The sequence below is a fragment of the Pezoporus wallicus genome, unplaced genomic scaffold (assembly GCF_028554395.1).
Source record: "Pezoporus wallicus isolate ANWC-B61680 ecotype Strahan unplaced genomic scaffold, APGP_CSIRO_Pwel_v1 contig_1438, whole genome shotgun sequence".
NCBI lineage: Eukaryota > Metazoa > Chordata > Aves > Psittaciformes > Psittacidae > Pezoporus > Pezoporus wallicus.
The window spans coordinates 1556024-1579569 of record NW_026638681.1 but is presented as its reverse complement, the minus strand read 5'-3'; the positions used below and the strand labels follow the sequence as shown (position 1 = coordinate 1579569).

Here is a 23546-nt window from a genome sequence, read left to right as displayed (position 1 = left end):
AGTAGCTTATTACTTGTTTCTTTAAATCACTAGGAACTCAGCAACTGCTATTAGATATTTCATATACAAACACTTTAGCAATAAAGAAAAAGCTTTCTCTATTCAGCAACTATTGAAGTTTTGCATCTATTTCTATGGACATGAACAAACAAGTATCAAATGATACTACATTCTTTTGGAGTACAAGCATACGTAGGAGGACAACACTATTTTTCACTGTCCTAACAAACAGGGAAAAAAAGGCAAAATTAAACGAAACTATCTTAAATGGCAAGCCTTTTTGTTTATCTGAAAGAGCTTTATTTGCACCAGGTTTTATTTACACCACCAGTTGAATTTAGAAACATGCATACTATATGGATCTCAGTCTGCCTCATAAGCATGTACATGGCAGACTTATCAATGGAAAAAGATCTAGAAAAACATCTGTAGCTTTTAAGCAAAAAGGGAAATCAAGAGTTGCATGGAATTAACAGTGTGCTCTCAATGTTCACCCTCATTCATCCTCCAAAAACTACTGCAAGTAATAACATCTCCCAGGCACATTAGCCCACACTGTGCACCAGAAAATCACGAGTTGGTAACAACATACAAATCTCTTCAGATGAGCAATAGTCTCATCAACGACAGCTGCATAAATATATCTTCCATGTATACAAAAAACTCTTGTGTGCACTGTAAGCACAAGCATATTTGCTGATTCAAGGCTAGCAAGCTATCAATAAACCCAGTATACAATTTCCCTGCTTTTCTGCGTGCACATACTTCCCTCAAGCAGACCTTTATAGAGAAGGCCTTGTAACAACCCAAGAAACCTGCAAGCCTTGAACTTATTAGATATGAAGCAAAAACTCGCAGTAGAAGAGTGTACAGTGATTCTATGAGATCCCTCAGGAGAATAGAGCAATTCTAACTGAAATTTGCTAGATGGCTCTAGCTGTGGTAGCATGGAGAGAGAATATGATACTCCAGGGGAAGCCTTGGTTATCTTTTCTGGGTAAGGTAAAAATGCAATAAAAATGGTAATGTGATACTTTTGATTAAGTCAGATTTATTAAAAAAAAAATAAAAGTAAATAAATGCAGTCCATCTAATTAAATGTGACATTAATTGAAGTATCTTGAATAAGGAGCACAGGTTTTTGTTACAACCATTCCTATAAAAAGAGCAAAGTTTTAAAAATATTTCACAAAAAAGTTCTCTCTCTAGATAAAAATACATTGTGTTCGTGGGTAAATTTTCTTACCGCCATACATTTTCAGGACCAAAACCTCTTAAAACTATAAGGATAAAGTTTATCAGCTTAATTTTCTTTTCTTACTTTGTCAGTAAAGACTCATTTTGATATTTATTATGAATACTACAAAAATTTCCAGGGATCTCTGAGAATAACAGATATCCCTATACATTAATATTTCTTCTATGAACTACATTATACCAAGTTTTCACAGGACAACGCTTCCAGACCCACAATATTTTATGACCAACTATATTTTTGTCCTCAACATGAGATGATGTTTATTGCCTAAATGGAGCTTTAGAGGAAAAAACTGGTTCGAATCTTTTTTTTAATTGAGTCTTATGAGGCAATTTTCATAATGAACTATCTATTACAGAACCTCAATGCTCTCCAGCAGATTAATCAAGGGAATGATTATTATTTCTAAAACAGTAGGATAATGAAAGCAAAGCAGCTATTTAGTCAGTCACCTGCTCACTGATGTGAGTCTATGTAGAAATATTATTTGCATTAGTTAATATTCCACCTTTGTATATGTCTGCTTCTACATGAGCCAATTCTGCATTTTACTGAATGGAAAAAAAATGCTACACACTTAGATTATAACCAAAATGTGTAGTAATTTTCTTAATCCAGTAAAATTTTTGTACAGATTATATTTTCCTCTTCAGTATTAAGAAGATAAAATGAAGAATAAATATCCAGATTCCTGAAACATCCGGAAAAAATATGACTTAATTAAGTGTTCCTAAACTATGATTAACTATACAAATATGATTTAAAGTTATTTTTTTCTTTCTTTTCCATGTATAATTCTCAAGGACTATATAAAAAAAAAAAAAAAAAAAAATCGATAATTACTTAGCAGATCCTTTTTTTGTCATTTCGAAGAACAGAAAATTCTAGCAATAAAAAAAAAAAACATAAAATCAGTGGGAGATCATAAGGGTAAAACAGTCAGCTCAATAAAGCAACTCCATGGGAAGAACTAGTCTAGAATGTGGATTCTCATTAGGAACCTTGAAGCAAAAGTGAAAATTTCAATCTCATTATCAGAAGATTTTGGATAACTGCAGTTACGCTGTGACCCAAATATTAAAAAGAGCTTGGGAAAAGACATCACATTTCTTAGCCATATGGTCTGAAAAGGGGAGAAAACTTTTTGGCCTCCTCTGGACTACCTTTAGTGCAGATATATCTATCATCTTAACTACCTGAGCTAATTTTTATTTCCAAGTTAAAGATTTATACTACATTGCAGCGCCTCTACAAACCAGCCTATTCAACTTCCTAATTAATAAATGCTCAAGATGCAATAAAACACCTTGTGAAAAAGTAAATGTACATCCCAAAGGACAGAACTCAACAGCCAGTCTATCTTCAAATTTTGTGGAAAGGCCTTGTTCCTCTAGTTAGTTCCTTCTGCAGCTATAGCTAAAAACAGCTTCATTAATGTCCCTTGTTAGAATAGAAAAGCAGTTGTAATGATAGTGAACAACGATCCACAAGATCTAAATGCTACTGATCTCCATGGAATATCAGAGGCTCAGTATCCCATCATTTTGCTTCTGCCAATACAGCAGTTGCTTGAGAAAAGAATAAAGGAAGGTGGGCAAACATAAAGCAGTCTTTACATTGACGTAATTTGTCAGCTTCTGGAAATTAGTGGCTTAAGGATTTATTTATTATTGTTGAACACCTCTCTGTCATCATTTTAAATTCTTCCCTGTTTCATTCTTTATATACAGAAATAAGCCTGTCATTAACAGTTTATTAATTTGTTTTAATTAGAAATTGCTTGTCGCACTTTCTTTCTCTTTTAAGGTTATTAAAATGCAGTATTAGCTGAAATCTATTGCCTGAAACATAGGACCATAAAAAGTAGCTGAGATTTAAGTCTTAAGACTCTAAGAAAGAAAAATGATGCATCACAGACCACAAGTACAAATAGCTCCACCCTCAAACAGCTGCTTCTTGATGACTGATGGATTGGCAACTGGCAAAGGTTTTCTTCAGTAACAAAAGCTGCATTCTGACATAATTTTGGGAGGAAAAAGAGCATCAAAGGCAAAAAAATTGAAAATCTAGTGGAGCCACCTTCTCCCATGACAGAATTTTTCAAAATATGAAAAGGCCTCTCACATTTAAAGAGTTTTGTGCTTGCTTGGTAGCTTTTCATTTGTGCTTTAATGTTGCTTAGTTAAAGAAAATGCTGAAGCCAAGAAACTGGACTAATTATTGCACTTCAAATGCTAAACATCAAGTTAGGACTATATAAAAATGGACAAAAAATTCAAGGGCTGGTAAATTAGTTCTATTACAAAAAGAAAGTTATTTGACTTTTATAAAACCATCAGGTCTGTGATATTAATTCCATAAGCAAATCTCCATGGTTTTAATCACTTGTATATTATTAAAATCTGGTCTTTAGTATTGCTGGTACTACTCCTCAGAAAACAGGTTGTAACTGCTTACAAGTAAATGGCTCTTAATTTTATGAAAATAGATTTATAACTTAATGCACAAAATAAATGGCATTAGCCGCATCTAAGACATTTCATGATATTTACAGAATGCTGACAGTTCTGTTTTATTAGCATAGCAGTGTAGTGGATTGATATTAGAATAGAATATATTAAAAACAAATATTAATCCACCTAGCTGGAAAAAAAAAAGGTGATTTAAATTTGAAATAATCATAGTAACTATAAGCCAAAGTTCTGACAGATAGAAGAGAGAAAAACTTTATTAAAAGATATCAGGAAGGAACAGATCACTGAACCACTTCTTGTGGCAATAACACTTTGCTTTTCTGAACATGTAATTATTACTTAAATAATGTAACAAAGCAAACTATTCAATAGATGCAAAAATCATGCAAGAGGGCTTTCCCCACTGCAAATCAATGATGAAAACAGACATCCTATGCCAAAGAACAGCTAACAGGCCACAAAAAAATGGGAAATAGAAAATGCTTGGAATCAGTGGCCATGTTACCTAGGTAACTAATTTAAACCAACAATTGCAAATGACCATTGAAAATTATGGCAAAACTATTAAACAAACAGAAGGTAATAAAAATACTATATTAAATTTCAGAAACAGAAAACTATACATCTAATCTTCATTAGTTATTTCCAGATTGGTGTCCTGGGTTCAGCAGTAGCAGTCATTTTTTCTCCTTCTTGGTAGCTAGTGTAGTGTAGTGTTTTGACTTTCAGCTCGGGAACAGAGCTGATAACAAGGATGTTTTGGTTTGGCATTGACCCAAACTGACCAAAGAGGTATTCCATACCACAGCACGTCATGCCCAGGATGTAACTGGGAGTTAGCCGGAAGGGCTGGGAGACTGCAGGGTTGGAGGAGGTATCGGTCGGAGCTTGGTCGGGCTTGGGGGGCGAGTTATCGGTCAGCGGTGTGGTGAGGTGTTGTATTCTGTTCCCTTGTTATTTCCTTTATCATTATTATCATTGGTGGTAGCAGTAGTGATCTGTGTTATACCTTAGTTACTAAACTGTTCTTATCTCAACCCGTGGGAGTTGCATTCTTTTGATTCTCCTCTCCGTCCCTCCGAGAGCAGGGGGAGGGCAAGAAAGGGGGGGGGAAGTGAGCGAACGAATTACCTGACTGGGTGTGGTCAGGCTTAAACATTGAACTTAAAAGGTAAACATACAGGAAACAACAGTGTGTGTGAGCAAAAGATGGTTCCTAAGTTTATATAGGCTTTGCTTATATAAGTGCAGTAGCAAAGTTTTCAATAAGCTGGAAGTCAATGTGAGGATAGAACAGTCAGCAAGTCTGGATAAAAGATCAAGTAGTCATTTTGGTGTCTAAATAAAGCTTAAAAGTCTATATTTTAATATCTTTCTAATGAATACACATATGAATATCCTTTTTAAGAGACTTCATCTATGCCATGCATATCCAGTTTCTCTTTAGATATACCCCAGGTGAGACTCTTATCTGGTCCAACTAATTTTCAGCCACTCTGATGGAAATAAAAAGCATACATTTCCTTTTCTTTTATTTCCAGAACAGGTTTATGGGGTGCCTACAAGGATAACCTAGGTGAGTCTAAAAACAGACATTGCTAAACAGATCACTTGCCTGTTGCAATTCATGTTTCCATAGATCTCATGCCAGTGAAAACACTATCACAAAATAAAGTCACAGAATGGCTTGGGTTGGAAGGGACCATAAAGTTCATTCAGTTCCAACACACCTGCCAAGTGCAGGGACACCTCCCACTAGACCAGGTTGCTCAAAGCTTCATCCAACCTGCCCTTGAACACTTCCAGTGATGGGGCAGCCACAGCTTCTCTGGGCAACCTGTGCCAGTGTCTCACCACCCTCATAGTGAAGAATTTCTTAAAAATATCTCATTTAAATTGACCCTCTTTCAGTTTAAAACTGTTAAGCTTTGTCCTATCGCTACATTCTGTGATAAAGAGTCCATTTTTTCTGTGGGCCCCTTTAATTACTGCAAGGCAGCTATAAAGTCTCCATAGAGCTTTCTTTTCTTCAGGCCGAACAACCTCAACTCTTACTCTGTCTTCAAAGGAGAGGTGTTCAAGCCCCCTGATTATCTTTGTAGCCTGCTCTGGACTCACTTGATCAGGTCCATATCCTTCTTGTGCTGGGGGCCCTTGAGCTGGACACAGTACTCTAGGTAGGGTCTTTAAAGATCAGAGTACAGGAGGAAAATCCCCTTCCTCGACCTGCTAGTCATACTTCTGATGCAGCACAGTATGCAGTTGACTTTCTGGGCTGTGAGCCCACACTGCCAGTTCATGTTTAGTTTTTCATCCATCAGTACCCACAATTTTTTCTCCACAGGGTAGGAGAATTCTTCGAATCCATGTTTGTGATTGCCCTGACCCAGGTGCAGGACCTTGCACTCAGCCTTGTTGAACTTCATGAAGTTTGCACTGGCTCACCTCTCAACCCTGTTTAGGTCCCTCTGGATGGCATCCCTTCCTTCTAGAGGATCAACCACACCACTCAGCCTGGTGTCACTGCCAACTTGCTGAGGGTGCACTCAATCCCACTGTCCATGTCCCCAACAGAGACAATACTAGACCCTATATGGACCCCTGAGCGACACCATTCATCACTGGTGTCCACCTGGTCACTGAGCAATTGACTACAACTCTGAATGTGACCATCCAGCCAGCTCTTTATCCCTTGACTGGTCCACCTGTGAAATCAATGTCTCTCTATTTTAGAGACAAGGAGGTTGTGTGGGACAATATTGGATGGTTTGCACAATATTATCAATTGAGCTGAATTCCAGACAAATGTGCTTTATCTAATGCCCTTATTTATCAAGCGTAGAGATCAAAGTAAATATTTGTTGCATTCACTTTTATAAGAATGCTTAGGAAGATTCAGTCCTCCAAGTTTTGTTTTCAGGATACCCTAGGAAGATATGTATGAGAAGATAATTGCTACTCTAACAAATAAGAGTGATTTTTTTTTCCTCTTCTATTTCTGAATTTAAGAACACCACAATATTAAATTTCTATCTCAGGCAAACCAAGGTATTTGCATTTAGTTTATAGATTGGTGGATAGACAGATGCAGAGTTCTATCTGTGTATTTGCAGGGTCATATAAATTTTATTCAAGTAACTAAGAATTAAGAAAGAAATCCGTTTCCTTAGTTTTATCAAGAAGTTGCCATATTTACCAAACTAATAGCTCCTTATTAAAATGCAAGAAACTGCAGACATAAAAGTGTTAATCATCTTCACAGATGACTACAATGAAAATACGACTAAAGCATTAAGTGACAGCCAGGAAATTAGCTTTCTAAGGGCATACAACAATCTGTAGACTTCCTCAAGGAAAAATTCTTCCATACACTGGAAATTAAAAAATTTCTCTGTTGCTGCATTTCTTTCTTCTCTATTGGCTGCTGACAGCATCTTCTTTCTCTCCTTCATTTCAGACTCAAGTCTTGGGGTTGCCATCTACCCCTCTTTCTTACTCATGTGGCTGTGTTATTGCCCAGTTTCACTGCTTCCTACTCCACAACAATGCTGAATTCCTCCCTCCATTTCAACAAAACAGCCACATTCATGTTTAGTTTATTAACACTTTCTGACTTTACTCACAAGATTTTCTATAGGCTGTTTGAAAATATCCTCCCTTTTAGTTCATCCCAAATATAAATGTCGGTATTGTTGGCCCCAGTTTTAAATCAGTAGCAAATTGAGTTCCTCTATGCTCTACACCCAATCACTGCATCTTCTCTCCCAATCTATCCTTGTCACATACATTCCTTCCATATCACTGTTATCCACCATCTCATCTTGTGGTATTTTTCAGGGGGCTTTCAGTCAGATCTTCTTCAAATCAAAGCATTTCAAACTTAAAAATATCAAACACAAAGAAAAAATACATAGAAAGACATCATTAACACCCCTGGCTTGAGCTGTCAATCATGATTAGAAAGTGGAAACAAAGAATTTCTTGCCTAAAGTACTCCATCTTAAGCCTACACCTTAATCCTTAAAAGAATTTAAAAGCCCTGAACTTTGTTAGAAGTAGAATTTAAAACTTGCAGCTGAAGTCTTCCAGACTGTTAAACTTATTACTGTAGAAGCTTAGATTTTTTAAGGGATTGAAAGTGCCATCTATTCCAGACCTAACATGTGTCTCAGCCTGTGCTGTCACCACCATCCTTGTATTAATTACTGCAAAGCTTCCTTGAAAGTTCAGAAGCAGTGATTGCCTTATAATCAAGAACTTTGCCAATACTGTTGGACTATTTTAGCTTGCTAAATTTAACAGACAAGACTATCAGAAAAATCCTAAATTAGCAACAGAATTCATGTATTTTGCTGTGTTTAATGCTGAAGAAGCTTGTGAAATTTCTACAATAGTCTTTGAAAAGCATATATGAATTACAATAAATCTATGTAAAAAGTACCCTCTACCTTCTCTTTTTTTTTCGACTTTCCCCAGTATTTTGTTGTAGAACATGCCTTAGCTAGAATTAAAATACAGACCTCAAAGATCCAAGATCTCTTCCTTTCTTTGATGTTAATAGATTATATAGATTTAAATTCCTATTCTGTACGGAGATGAACTTTCCCATCTATAAAAACACCAATACCTCAAAAAATGTGCTGAACTAATAACATTGTAGCATTTTAGATGCTGTAGTCTTAAAACACACAAATTTAATTAAACAGAATATCCTGGAGTTCTGCTTCCACCTTTAATGTGGTTAACTACTTTCGCGTATCTGACATCCAGCTTCTGATGCAAAATATGACTTCATTCTGATGGTTTTACCTAGATTATCTTTTTATGTTTCCTGTCAGTCACAAGTATGCAAAACTGTGGATTTTCTTGGTTTAGCCTGCCATAGTAAAGCCATCATTATATCATTATTATTACTATTGGTGGTATCAGTAGTGATCTGTGTTATACCTTAGTTACTAAACTGTTCTTATCTCAACCCATGTGAGTTGCATTCTTTTCAATTCTCCTCTCCGTCCCTCCGGGAGTACGGGGAGGGCAAGAAGGGGGGGGAGGTGAGTGAACGAGTTGCCTGACTGGGTTTAAACCACGACACTAACATATGTAAAAGGCATTGTATATAGAAAATTTGGAGCTCTAGGCTAATGAAAAAAAGAGATGTAAAGCACATTATTAAACATATAAAAATGATTCTAAATGGATCCTAGATTGAACAAGAAGCTAATATTAACAACATCATCCCAAAATGGGATGTCAGAAGCTGACAACTTACAGTGTTACTCTCACCAGCAGTCTAAAGCTACAGACTTCTGTGTGCATCAAACCTTCATGTATCTTCATTAGTGTCACCAGACAGTCATGGGTTTTTTTACCACTCCTTTTCAAGTTTAAGTGCATGATGTTTTTCTTAAATATATTTTGTCTAAATTGCCCTGGAATGTTAATAATAAATTCCACTGAAGTTTTTGTTGTGTGATTGATGATGCTATAATCTGAACTGAATTAATCATAATGTTCAGCTAGTTGTGTATATATGATTCTACAAAGCAAGGAATTCTGGAAATTGCTTATAATTAAGTGTATTTATATGAAGTAGTATTTTCATTTCCATCATACAGGAGCACATCATGAAACAAAACTGCTTTGCTAAAACCTCACCTTAATTTCATGTACAATATTACTATCACAAAAGTGAAGGAAAAAAAAAAGTATATAAGAACTGCTAGTACAAAATCATTTACCTTTATGTCTATAGCCAGACTGATAGCCTGCATAGCATCCACAAGTATCAAAGAGTTGTGCAGAAACTGTTCAGGAGTTCTTGGCTTAGTATACATCCTTACAAAGTGAGTAGCAATCTAGAGAAGACAGAAATCAAACTCTTGATTTTCCACTAGGAAAATTACTGTATTTGTATTTTCAGTCTTTCAACAACCCACAAAATCTAAATTTTGAACTAAAATTTAAAAAATTGATACTGAAATAACCACTAGACTTGCTAAAATTTGGTGTTGTTTTTTTTCTTTTTAAAAACCACATATGCAAACAGTTCCAAAGGAAAATAAGGCCTGAATAAACCCACTTACATTTATAAATTGTATAAAAATTGCACAATATTAAGAAAAGTCCTTACCAAATATGGACAATAAGCTGCCAGCTGTGCTGCTAATACCAGACTATCTAGAAGATCTCGGTCAAAATTTACTATCCATCTCATTGGTGGTACTTCACCTGATTTAAAAACAGAGCAAGGTGAATTAGACTCTTCTCCCACGGGACGCTTAATTTTATTCTAGGTAGATATTATGACAATTTGAAATGACTGAGTAGAGGAAAGAATAGAAAAAAGAAACATCCATTCACATGTAGAACTTCCCAGGCATTATTCTCTTCCAGAGCCATTGCTGAAAACATGAAATATCTCACCTAGAATATTAACTATTAATCATACACTCTGATGCAGCATGGAAGAGTTATCACAAGGGAAGAGAAAGCAGGTAAACTAAACCTCACAGATTAGGAACCTAAACATGTAAATTATTTTTATAGGTATAACATTTGTAGGGCTACTGAAACTCACAAAAATATGCATGAATCCTTTAAAGTTGCAATGTTTAAGCACATAAGAAGGAAAAGGTTCTTGATTTACTTTAAGGTCATATTAATTTATTTGTCACAAATGCAATACAAATGAAAGCTCACAGCTCAGTTCCTGCAGCATATATCACTACTTCTACAATTGTGTTCCAAAAGCCTATGCCTCAGAAGGTTAGATTATTTTTTTATATTTCTACTGTTTTTATTTAAAATAAAACTTATTAAAAAAGTAAATAGAGATTATTTCTTAGTATTTCTTATTTAAAGCATTCTATATCTTAAATATTTAACATGGCACTTAGACAACAGACCTGTGTTCTTAAGCATCATATTAAACTATAGGAAGAATACAGTAATGTGAAAAATCTCAGCCTTAGGTAATCTCTAAAAAAAGTTCTTGACATACCAACAACTCAATGTTTTAAATCACTGTCTATACCAATTTATCAGTACTTTGTTCTCCAGATAATATGCACTCTGTGAAGCATGAACACGCAGAAGCTGATCTTTTTTTAAGGACAGCAATCTTCTCACAAATATTCAAATGCTGAGTCATGTCTTCTCTCATGTTATTTGTCGTTTTCTTCCAATTACTATTGCAAACATACTTATTGCTCAATTTCCTTTGCTTTTATTACTGTCTCAGGTCCAAGCTCCCAAACTAGGGAACCCTTTGGACTTCAGCCACTGACAAGGTTTTTCAGATAGACTGGGATCATGCTTGCTCATATAGGACAAATTATACAGGTTTTATTTCACTATATTCACTATACATCCAGAGAGTGCATTGTTAACCAAGTCTGAAGCTTCCTAAATTGAAAAAAAAAAAAAAAAAAGAAACCAAACAAGCCTATATGTTACAGAATCTGAGATGATCAAAAATGTCCTACAAATTATAAATACATAGTCTTAATGTAATAATAAAAAGAAATGTTCTTTTCTTCCAAAATTGCTACCATTAAAAGATAAAAAATGTTTGTAACACTGAACTGTTATCATAACAATATAACAGTCTTCAGAACAGCCCACTATCGTCATTAGCAAAAGAAGAATTTGGAAATACCACTAGTTGACACAGAAATAATTCAAAAGAATGGAGGCATAAAGTGTTTCAACAGGTTACACATTTCAGATCCTTATTACAAGTCTGTCCTTTTTAACAGCTTCATTCTACAAGACCCAACACATGTAAGTAGGAACACAAAATATGCGTGTTTTAAAAGCCTCTACCTTTCTGGAAAGAATACAGTAACCGAAATGAAAGTTCAAGAAAGAGAAAGGGGTAAATTCTTTATGCATTTGGATATTGAAGAATGGTAAAACTTGCTCTTTACAAATTAGATGACACTATGCCTTAGATGTAACACTTCAATCAGTGTTATTAAGGATTTTCAACTTAAAACTATTTTGGGGTATGTTATATGGCCTACGAAAAACAACTATCAAAACCACACTGACTAAGAAAGTAGGCTGCTGTATACTGAAAGTTATTAAATTTCTTAAGGTAACCTTATACACTCCTAAGTACTTCCAGACATCAGCCAGGCTGATGTACCCAAGCAAGTTATTGTCCAAAAGCCAGGACACAAATCCAAAATACACTGCAACTGGAAAACAGCTAACAGTGAAAATGAAATCCTTTAAACTGTTTGGCTCCTTTTCTGAAAAGCAGTTCTGAAAAGAAATTATACAGTCTTATACTACATAGACAGCCAAATGTATTCTCTCTAGTAGAACACAGTTTAGCCCTCCCCAAAAAACAGTAAATCTAAACAGCTCTTCCGCCACACACACCATATTTACTTTCGCTGTGGAAAAAAATTACCATGAAAAAATCACCATTAATCTTTACAGAAAAATACCAATAGAAAAGGAAAAAAACATTGTAACACAGAAGTATGGTGTCTTAATATTATGTGGATAAGAAGACTATCCAGAAAGATCAAAATTGTCTTATACAAAGTGTTAAACCTGTTAAAGAATCAAATTTGGTTTAATTTACTAAGTGTAAGAGTTATTTTATGTAAAAAAATAAGAACAGCAGGAAATCTTTAAAGAAAGTACTGTGGTTGGAACTAGATGATCTTAAGGTCCTTTCCAACCCCAACTATTCTATGATTCTATTTCTTGTGCAGCTGTTCTACTTTTTTCACGAGCAATAAAAAGTTAAATCTTGCTGTCAGTTGCAAAGTCAACTGATATATGTCTAAGGAGGCACAACAGCTATCTTCAGAGATAATAAATTCTGTTATATAGCCACTTTTTTTTTTTAAATTCTGAATTACTGAGGAAAAAACATAGAAATAGGCTGAATTCTGTAAGACTTTCTAAATAAAGCTAATGCATTCACAAAAAATCTTGAATGACATTTAATGATCAAGAGTATGAAATACATAAATTAGACTATGTTACTAAAAGTAACAATTGAATAGTTATATGACAACAGTCTACATAAGTAGGCATGCCACTGAGAATGGGAACCAGACATTTTTAAATAGCTCAGCAAAACACAAAAATTTGTCAGTATAGGAAGTATCAAATTACAGCATTAAGCAGCCAGCTCAAAATATTTTACCTACTATATAGATTTTAAACTTACTGCTTCGGTTGGGTGTAACGTAAAAAGTTTGCACAGGTTCAAAATACAATTAAATGAATTCACAGAACAAAAATCTACCACAAACTTTAAGAAATACCATCCCCATCTCAAGTCGTCTTGAATCTCAAATCAGGAAGTCAAAGATTATGTATAAAGAAAGTATAGCCATATGTTTGCACTGTTACTCATCTTTAAACATCTATTGCAGGTTGAATACTGAGCTAGACAGACCTTTAAACTGTCACAGTATGTCCTTTTTAATGTAAATTACTGCAGTAATAATGGTTTATAATATTGTATAACAACTTCCTATTCTGGGATCTGAAAATCTCTGGAGGTGGAACTAATCTATAGCTACAATAATGCCTATAGCTGTGTTTCAATAGCTTACATCTGGTACTGAATAACACAAACATTTACAAAAGAAATATGTTGCAATAAACTTTTCTGTAAGTGCTCACATTAGAAGTAGGACAAGGTTTAAAATTATGGTACTGGAGTATACAATACAGATCATGAGAAAGATGAGAAGAAATATGCCTTTGAATATTTTTTGAAAAAGGCTATTATGTTTTTTCTAAAATGTATTTAGGATAAACAGAATTATAATGTATCTACCTTCAGCGCATACAGCATGTGAGGCTACATTTATCTTAACATGGAAAACAAGAAGCCTTTTATTAGAGACTTGCAGGCAAATTACAGTTCCTACTTCAGGCAGGATGCTACACCACTTGCTCAACAAAACTGATAATTATTCTTTTAAGAACCGCTGAATGATCAGGGACAGATAAATTTAATACCACTGTCAATTCATAATTCTAAGCAGAAAAGTTCAAGAAGCACCACATGGGGCAGTGACAGAAAAACGGATACACTGGGAATATGTTTCATTTTATCCCATCTGTTGCAGAGGTATTTACCTTGAGGCATGAACATTTATCTTTCTGCTGCTCATAAAATTTTTCAACAGCCTTTCGCTATCTATGCAATTCTTTTTTATTTATGCCAAATTTTATCCTAAATAATATCTTAAATTGAAAAATTCCTTAGGTTTTATGCATCACATAAGAATGGTGTTACTTTTATCAGTCTCCATTTTGTTTCTTTTCAAGAGAAAGCTTGTATTTGTAGAGAACAAGTTTTAAAATCACTGAATTGTAGTAAAAGCTTCTCGGCTAACATCTCACCTTTGACACTTTTTTTATCATGGCATTTCACTGATAGATCACTTTGATTTAAAATACAATAAATCACAACAATTCATTACAGCATACCCGGCTTCTGAATGAATACTGCGAACTCACATTATCTGATTTAGTTAAAAAAAAAAAGTTAAATACTGTTGTCAATGAAATTCACTGTTTGATCCTTACAATGAATTACCAGAACCTTTTTCAATCAATGAGTCTGAAATATCTTTTCTCCTCACAAAATATCTGAAGTTGTATTACTAAATCCACAGCTATACCATACTCAATCTACACATTTGGCATGCACTGCAGAAGTAGCAGTAATTACACAATCAGAAAGCTTATTTATTCCAATTAGTATACAAACAGTGCAAAGTGCCTTGTTTAGCTGAAATTAGAATAGCTGTCTAGGAATCTCAAAATGTATTGCAAGTAAGGAAACAAAATTTCTTCCTAAATATTCACCTGATTATTCTTATTTATGTAATAAGGACCCTCTTTTTTGAGGGTCAGCATATATGTATATACACATATACATTTTTACTTATAAGCATATCTGTCTACACACACACACACACACATACACACATATATGTATATGTGTCCTGGATTCAGCTGTAACAGTTATTTTTCTCCTTCTTAGTAGCTGGTGCAGTGCTGTGTTTCAGCTTTAGTCTGAGAACAATGCTGATAACACACCAATGCTTTAGTTGTTGCTATGTAATGCTTACCCTGATCAATGCCTTTTCAGTCTCTCACACTCTGCCAGTGAAGAGGGTACAGGAAGCTGAGAGGAAGCATACAGGACACCTGACCAAACTAGCCAAAAGGATATTCCATACCACAGCACATCATGCCCAGTACATAAACTGGGGCCCAGAAGGCCCAGGTCACTGCTCAGGTCGGGCCGGGGATTGGTCAGTGGGTGGTGAGCAAATGTATTGTGCATCACTTGTGTTTATTAGTTTTTTTTAATTTCCTTCCCTCTTTAGTTTTATATTCTCTTCCTTTGTTATTTCCATTACCACTACTATTATTGGTGGTAGTAGCAGAAGTTTTGTATTATACCTTAGTTACTGGACTATTCTTATCTCAACCTCTGGGATTTACATTCTTTCAATTCTCCTCCCCATGATTCTGGGAATGGAGGGAAAGACAGAATCAGGAGTGTGTGAGCAGCTGCATGGTTCTGAGTTACCGGCTGGGCTTAAACCACAATATTCATACACACAAATATGTACGCAATTATATGTAGCCCTAAGATTTTGGACTTTATTTTCTTCTTTTGAAAGATCTTTTTAGGCGGGTTTCAAATATGAACTCTTTGAATCTTTTTAATATAGGACTCCTCCTTCTACTTTTACACGTTTTGAATTACGGCATTCCAAAACTCCAGATACTTTTTTTTTCCTGACCCCTCTTTTATTCTTTTTTTTCTTCATGCTATTGGTAGTTAGTTTTTCAGAGAGAAATGTCGAAAAAAAGAAATATGAAGACATGGTAGAAGGTAAACTTAAAATTTATTACACTCAATTCATGCTTCCCCTCTTATCATTACTATTGCCCATATAATACTTTAATTGGGCACTGAATCTCATATTTCATGTATAATTAAGGCCTTAGCAAAATAGGCAAAATTGCATTTTGCAATTTTACAGCATTTGGTCTCAAGTTTCAACACTGCTTTCCATTTTACGGTCATTAAGACATATTATAAGGGTGCTTCCCAAAACATATGTCAGGCTTTTGAAACGCTTACTATGTAGTAGTAGTAAGGGCAGAAGATGTGGAGGTAGTAAACTCCTTGCTAATGTTCTCTCTATGATATTGAGATCTTAATTCTTGCAAGAGCACTGATGAATGACAGGTATCTTCAACTTCAGAAGGAAGTAATAAAGATGTATATTTAAAGCCTCTCTGCACTGCAGAAACTCCGGCTTGCTCATTGTCACATTTCACTTTAAGTAGCTTAGGTAGCACAGGAAAGACTGAGAAATGTGGCCTGGATAGATCTTCATTTTTTTAGTAGGAATGGATCACCAAACAGATTAGCTTGAGCTGGAAGAAGCTTGTCCTGTTTTCAGCTGGTACAAGAGTTAATTTTCTTCCTAGTAGCTGGTACAGTGTTGTGTTTTGGCTGAAGTCCGAGAACAATGCTTGGTAACACATCGATGTTTTAATTGTTGCTATGTAGTCCTTACTCTAAGTCAAGGACTTTTCAATTTCCCATGCTCTGCCAGTAAGGAGGGGCACAAGAACTTGGGGGGAGCACAGCCAGGACAGCTGACCTGAAAATAGCCAAAGAGGTATTTCCATACCACAGAACATCACCCTCAGTATAGAAACTGGGAGGAGTTGGTCAGAAGGGGCCATTTGCTGCTCTGGCACAGGCCAGGCATCTGGTGGTGAGCAATTGCATTGTGCATCACTGTTGTTTGCTGGGGGTGGGGGGTTATCTCTCTCTCACTTCTTGTAATTTCCAACCTTCCCCCGAGTTGTCCTGACCTTTCTAGGATTACTGAGCGTGGCCTTGCAATAACATTGGCTAGCTCCCTCACATCTTTTGGTGTAACCCATCTGGTCCCATGGACATGTGTTTGTCTGATTTAAATGCTCCCTAATCTAATCCTCCTCTACCTAGGCTAAAGTCCTTCTTGCTCCAGAGTCCCATTCATCTTGAGGGCCTAGGGTTGCTCAGTGATAGTCTCATCAATAAAGGCCAAGGTGAAGAACTCATTAAGAACCCCAGCCTTTTCTGTCCTCTGTAATCAGATTCTCTATCCCACTCTTTCTTCTGAGGGAACGGCACAGTAGCAGACATCAATTCATTCTGAGGCAGTAAAGGCAAAAAAGTAAGGAAAGGAAATGATAGAACAGAGGATTCAAAGACATACTGAGGCAAGTCATTGTGGAACAGAACAGGATAAGATCACTCAGTTAAGAACTTTCATTCTATTAAATGACTATGAATTTCATAATTTTTCAGAATTTTCCCTTTTTTTTTAATCGTCGTATCTTTAGCAATGCTCAATAATGTAGGGTTTTCAGATAAATGGAAATAGAAGCAAAAGAAGAGGGTTTGCTTATGTGCATACACCGAGGTATTTCTGTGTGCCCCCTAGCAAACAGAATATACTATGCATGAACCAAAAAAGCTATATGCAAGTCAATATAGCGAGGCAGTATCTAATTCCCTACAGACAGAAAGCATATATAATCTCTGCTTTCTCATTCCACTCTTGTACTTCTCTGAAAGCAGAAAAACATAATTAACTGAAATTGTAAGGGAGAACTCTAATGCAGATAAACATTCCTTGGCAGTAACCACAAAATTCATCTTTACCTGTGACTCAGAGTCTCATCTGCAAACAGGTATGCACATATGGATACACTAACTTCCTGAGTTGTCTGTCCTATTAGCATGCCTTAATAGAATTAATTATTAGTACTGAGAACCCCAATATTGTAATTAACTTGTCCTTTTTGGGTGCTAAATTTGGGGACCATTTAAAAATAAGTAACTGGAAAAAAAATACTTAACAATTGCTGATAACCACATGAAACCCCATTTTTTTAAAAAAACTTACTTTAATACTTTAATATGATAACGTACTCTTGGCACCTAAAACTACACCTTCAATAACTGGCTGTTTAAAAAGCACCATCAGTAGATATTTCACCTGGACCAAGATATTTGGAGGATTTTGCACAGAAGTGTCCACTAGATCTGCTGAGTCCCCACAGGCCAGAACAAGGCTTGCTGTGCCTAATCATCTACATATTACTATAGCCTACGATAAAGAGAATGGACAGTAGAGCTGAGGAATATATCCATGTGGCATTTATGGTGAGCTACAAGACTGGCCACAAAATTTTATCTTTAAGGTAGCCACTCTCTCTGCAAATTGTTATCTCTATACACAGGACCTGGATAACACCAAGCAGAGCAGAGTACGTGCAATTGATTGCAAGACAGCTCCACTAAAGCAGGCATTAGACACAGTAAGTAAGAAAACAATACATTGCAAATACACCTACTTACTGTAGAGCATGTTACTTTAGCTCAGGAAGCTCCCTGAGTTAATCATAAAATCAGACCCAAACTATGACTTGACAGCTAGAAATCTATTTCTATTGGATGCAGGGGGTATATGTTAGCAGCAGAATTATTCAACCCATTTAAGAATATCTAGTATAAATTTCTTCTGCACACTAAAATGAGAAAAACAAAGGGATATTCAAAGCATTTGCAAGGCAGAGAATATGACCGAATGAGACTTGTGGAAGATTATATGCAAATAGGTTATCCATAATTCAGACAGCTCAGAAATCACTCAAGACAAAAATGACGTTAGACAATTTTTTTCATGTGTGGCTTATGAACCATTCTGGAGTCCTTGCCCGACCATCATCAGACTGCTTTTTCTTAGTGTCAACTATCCATCCAAAGTTAATGCTGAAAGAGACAACGAAGTTAGAGTCAAGAAGCAAAAGACAGAAATAATACAAAGATATAGAATTAATAATTACTAATGGTTGAAAAGTTCTATTACATTTGAACACCAGAACTGCCTAGGTCAGTCTTAAACAGAATAGGTCATTTTGCCTATCTTAAACAATCATGAGGTGTCAAACTGACCATGCAAGCAGGGCAAGATTTATAATCATCTGGTACCTTGGTCTCCATTATTTTCCTAAATGGCATTAGAATAAAGGCAATACAAAAATTATTCTAAAAATTCTGAACAGCTAGCTCTCAAACACACCACTATAAGCATAAATACTAACAACTGCATGTGACTATAAACAGGAAACCAAAGAGAAAGTGATTACTGTTAGCACTTCCCTCCTGAGATAGTTAATGGAAAGAAGAAAGAAGGTTCACCATGCTTCACCCTTTATGCCTAGTTTGAAACTCTAAGGACACACAGAATACAGAAGGTGTTTCACAAACAGTGCTATTAAACAGACACTTATCTTGGAACACAGAAACACAAGGAAAGGAAATACACATATGCAGGCAATAACTTATCCCAAAAAAATACTTTCAGTGGCAATTCCTCATGATATGTCTTTGAATAGCAATTCTAAAAGTCTACAAAACAATATTAAATGGAATAGTATAATGAAATAATTATTTCACCTTTTTGACAGTCTTTCCACACAGCTTTTCGATTCTTCTCATAATGTTTATTCAACCAGGTGAGGATGGTTCGTTCATATGGAGAATATATATTACTGGATAATGGTTCTGATTTTATTCTTGGCATGTTCTGCACATTTTCCAAGCTGAGCTGATCAGTAATATTACGTGAAAAAACATGTGGAAGAACAAACACCTGAAATTAGAAAAAGTGGTTTTAAGGTTTTAAACATGAACTATATAAAAAGAACAATTTAAAGTTAAGCAACACCCCCACCCCCCCACTTCAAACTCAAAAGGTTCTCTAATTTATAAAAGGTTAGCATGCATTATATACATTATATATATAACACAAAAGAGAACAGACTTGCTGAGGTCTTGGGAATCTGTAAAGGTCCCAGCCAACTAGAAGCTGGCAAATGTTGCCCTGGTTTTCAAGAAGGGGAAGAAGGAAGACACAGGCAATTACAGGCCTCTCAGTCTCACTTCAGTACCTGGTAAAATTATGGAGAATGGTGTTCTGGGAGTTGCCGACAACCGTTTGAGAGACAATGCAGTCATTGGTCATAACCAGCAGAGGTTCACAAAGGCAAACTCCCGCTTAACCAACTTAATTTTCTTTTATAAGAAGGTCACCCATCTAGCTGACCAAGGGAAGCCAGTAGATGTAGGTTTCTTGGATTTTAGCTAAGCTTATAATACTGTCTCTCACAGAATCCTTCCAGACAAAATGTCCAGCATACACCTAGACAAGTCCAAAATACGATGGCTGAATGACGGCTGACAAGTCAGGCTAAAGAGTTTTAGTAAATGGGGTTATATTCAGCTGGCAGCCAGTCACCAGTCATCCAGGGCTTAATTCTAGGGCCAGTGCTCTTTAGTATTTGTATGAATGATCTGGACACAGAGATCGAACATACATTAAGTTTGTTGGTGATACTATATTAGGAGTAGCTCTGGACTCTCTCAAAGGTAGAAAGGCCTTACAGAAAGATCTGGATGGACTAGAAAGCTGGACAATCATAAACTGTATTAAATTTAACAAGAGCAAGTGCCATATTCGCACCCAGGATGGAGTAATCCTGTACACACATTTAAAATGGGAGATGAGAGGCTGGAGAGCAGCCTCGCACTTAGTTGCATGGTTTAGTTTTATGTAGAAGCAGCAAGTTGGGCTATGGGTCCCTTCTAACTCAAGATATTCTATGATTCTAAATAATTTTTAGTTTCCGATATTTTTCCAAGTTTTGAGGAACTGAATGAAATCACTGGATTCGTCTGGATTCCAAGAATTACTGCGTATATTCTATCTAAAGCACTAATCCCTGAACTACTGTACTGGTCTCCAGTGCAATCTACAGACAATCTTGAAATGGTATCTTTCATGAGCCAGTTGCTTAATCAGGTCCAAACTACACTGACTGTTTCTCCTGAAAAAATAAACATTATAATGTCTACAACAAAATTTTTTATATTCAGTCTTGTATGAACATATATTAAAAAAAACAAAACAACATCTGTATTTAAAATATATAAGAAATATAAAGAAGTTAAAAGTAAAAAGTCTACACAATATTTTCCTTTTCCCCACTTCCCTCCCCCAGCAACTGAAATGGCTGCATAGAAAAATGTATTTGAAGGAAGAACACTGAACTTATTTTGGGGATGATGATGAAGTCAACAGCTTTAGTTTCATCCTCCATCATCAAAGAGGTCTCAGGCCTGATCACCTTAGCCAGTGACTAGACTACCAAGGACCATGGTCATAAATGCTAATTAGACTGGATCAGCTCCACAGTGCCATTATATTCACAGATAAATTAGGATGAGTTTAAGGACTAATTGTTTGGTTAAAAAAAAAAAAAAAAGTTAGCATTGACAATGTCAATTGACAATTAATCAATTAACGCAAATCCAGTAAAATATTATTTTAAAATACGGATTCGGCCCAGTTTCTCAGTCCCTTAAGAACTCTCAGTAACGACTAATTCCTCGACACATAGATATATAAAGAAAATGCCATTTCATTTCATCTAATCAGAATGAAAACAGCTTGCACCCCTTTTATATTTTTTTCTCTTCATATTAATTTCCAATACCAGATTTTAACAGGTTTATTAGAGAAAGCCTCAGTTTCTTGAGGCAAAGCATTAAAACTTTAATCCCTCCACTTGCTGCAGAAGTACTCTTACTATATACTCTTACATATAGTATGATGCAGCTACAGCCATGTGGCTTCACAGTTTCCACATTTACATCTGCATTTCTTTTTTTTCTCTGAAGTTTTTCTAAAGACAATTTTTTTATATACTACTATAAAAAGAAGAATCCAATCCATCCTAATCCAGTTCATCAGGGACTGTAATTATAGAACAAGAGGAAATGGCTTTAAACTTAAACAGGGGAAGTTCAGGTAAGAACAGGTTGCCCAAATAAGTGGCAAATGCTCCATCCCTGGCAATGCTCAAGGCCAGGTTGGACAGAGTCTTGGGCAACAACATGGTCTAGTGTGAGGCCTTCCTTTCCATGGCAGAGGTTTTGGAACTAGATGATCTTAAGGTCCTTTCCAACCCTAATTATTCTATGATCCTATGATGCCCACATGCTTACATTCCTACTGAGATCCTGTCAAGGAACCAGAGCATTGTTCACCAGAACAATGACATTTTGGAGCCCACTGTATTTATTAAAATAAATAAATAAATAAATTAATTAGCTATACGATTGGGAAATATTATTAATTATAACTTAAGAAGCATCCTTATTACTACATGCCCATTAAATTTAAAGATAGATAGTCTTTAATGAAAATCTGGCCTGACCCAGGGGCTAAATTACCACTTCTGCTATTAGTGTTTCTCTGTTTCCATTAGCCTAGTCTTTTCAGATTTGCAAAATACCATCAATATGTTAGTCCTTGCTTGAAAAGAGACCTAAAAGTATATCTTTGACTGATGAATTTGCCATTTTATTCCCCACAGGTTCTACATTTTCTTCAGAATAAAATTAATTTTCCATTCTTCTGAGATGGATTTATGTATACATTTTTTTCCACTGGAACTTCTGCAGCAACAGAAGTTTTCATAACAAATATGTGGCCATAATGCACCAAGTACAGGTATGAAAGCAATATGAGATGACATTTCAGTGGATAAAGAATAATATTAAATATTTCTAATAACAGCACTTTATTTCTAAAATAAAATTGGATAACAAAACTTCTTTTAGATAAATGGATAATTTCATTTAACTTTTTTCTGAAATTTGCAGCATGCTATGTAAGGATTCTGCTTTATCTCATATTGCTTGAAATCAGACTATTGTAATCACAAAAAAGCTTGTGTCTACTTTCATTTTAATGAAACTGGTTTTAAGATATGAAAAATTCTCTTAACTTCAGAATATTTCAACAGTAACACAAATAAATATTTTTTTATGCAAACCAATATTGCTGCCTTGACAGTTCAGATCCTGTTTTTATGTATTGCTCCTATGCTTTCTTTACAAATTTAATAAAATAAATAAATAAACCTTCTTCAGCAGCACTCATGGTCACCCTTAATAAAAAATAGGTTTGAACAAAAGGGTATGTAAGAGTGAACAGGACTAGTTCCAAGTTCTTTTGTTTTCTTAAAAGTTCTGCTTATGCTGTACGATATTGAATTGAATACCATGTTAGCCAAATTGCATAAAGCTACAACAAAGTAGTAAAGCAGAGATGTTTAATTCCTAAGACATTAGTAGGTGGGACAGAAAATATGAATGTGATGTTAAGAAGCTCCAAAAATTTACTATTAGAGGACAGAAATATGGAGGAACAATGAATGAGAAGCTGAAAAATGTTTCTCCTGCATGAAACAGAACTAGAATGATGAAGAGCACACCTTCACAATAGGTGTAAGTTGATCTAAACCTGAAGTCTTTCTTGTCCCCAGCAACCATGTGTTCTGTCCCACTCTTGTGTCTATACCAACAGTCAGATAGATGCAAGAGTTTGGAAGCATCACCCTACTCCAGTAGTTCTAGCAAAAGGAAAGTGGCAGAAAAAACGGAGCCCGGAAAACTTGTTTTTCCCTACCATCTGAGATACGTTCTTTCTAAGACATGCAACCTGCACCTACATTATTGTAAATTCATGGTGATGCTTTGCTCTCAGGCATTGTAAAGGCTACAGAGTTTATTTTAAAAGACTGCACTTCACATGCACCCATGGAAGAAAAAAAATCCCCAAAACTGAAAAAAGGGTTAAAAAGAGTTAAAACTTTTAAAGAGACAACAGCAAAGC

At 35.5% G+C, this 23546-nt stretch overlaps 1 protein-coding gene across 1 annotated transcript in view; it reads right to left on the bottom strand.

The window, feature by feature from the left end:
• Positions 1-23546, bottom strand: part of CFAP47 (cilia and flagella associated protein 47) — a 291654-nt gene that overhangs the window by 183165 nt on the left and 84943 nt on the right. Inside the window, exons 35-37 of the mRNA XM_057411837.1 lie at positions 19262-19457; positions 9863-9960; positions 9471-9587 (exon numbers count right to left, since the gene is read on the bottom strand). Of these exons, the coding sequence (XP_057267820.1) occupies positions 9471-9587; positions 9863-9960; positions 19262-19457 (411 nt within the window). The remainder of the gene's footprint in view (positions 1-9470; positions 9588-9862; positions 9961-19261; positions 19458-23546) is intronic.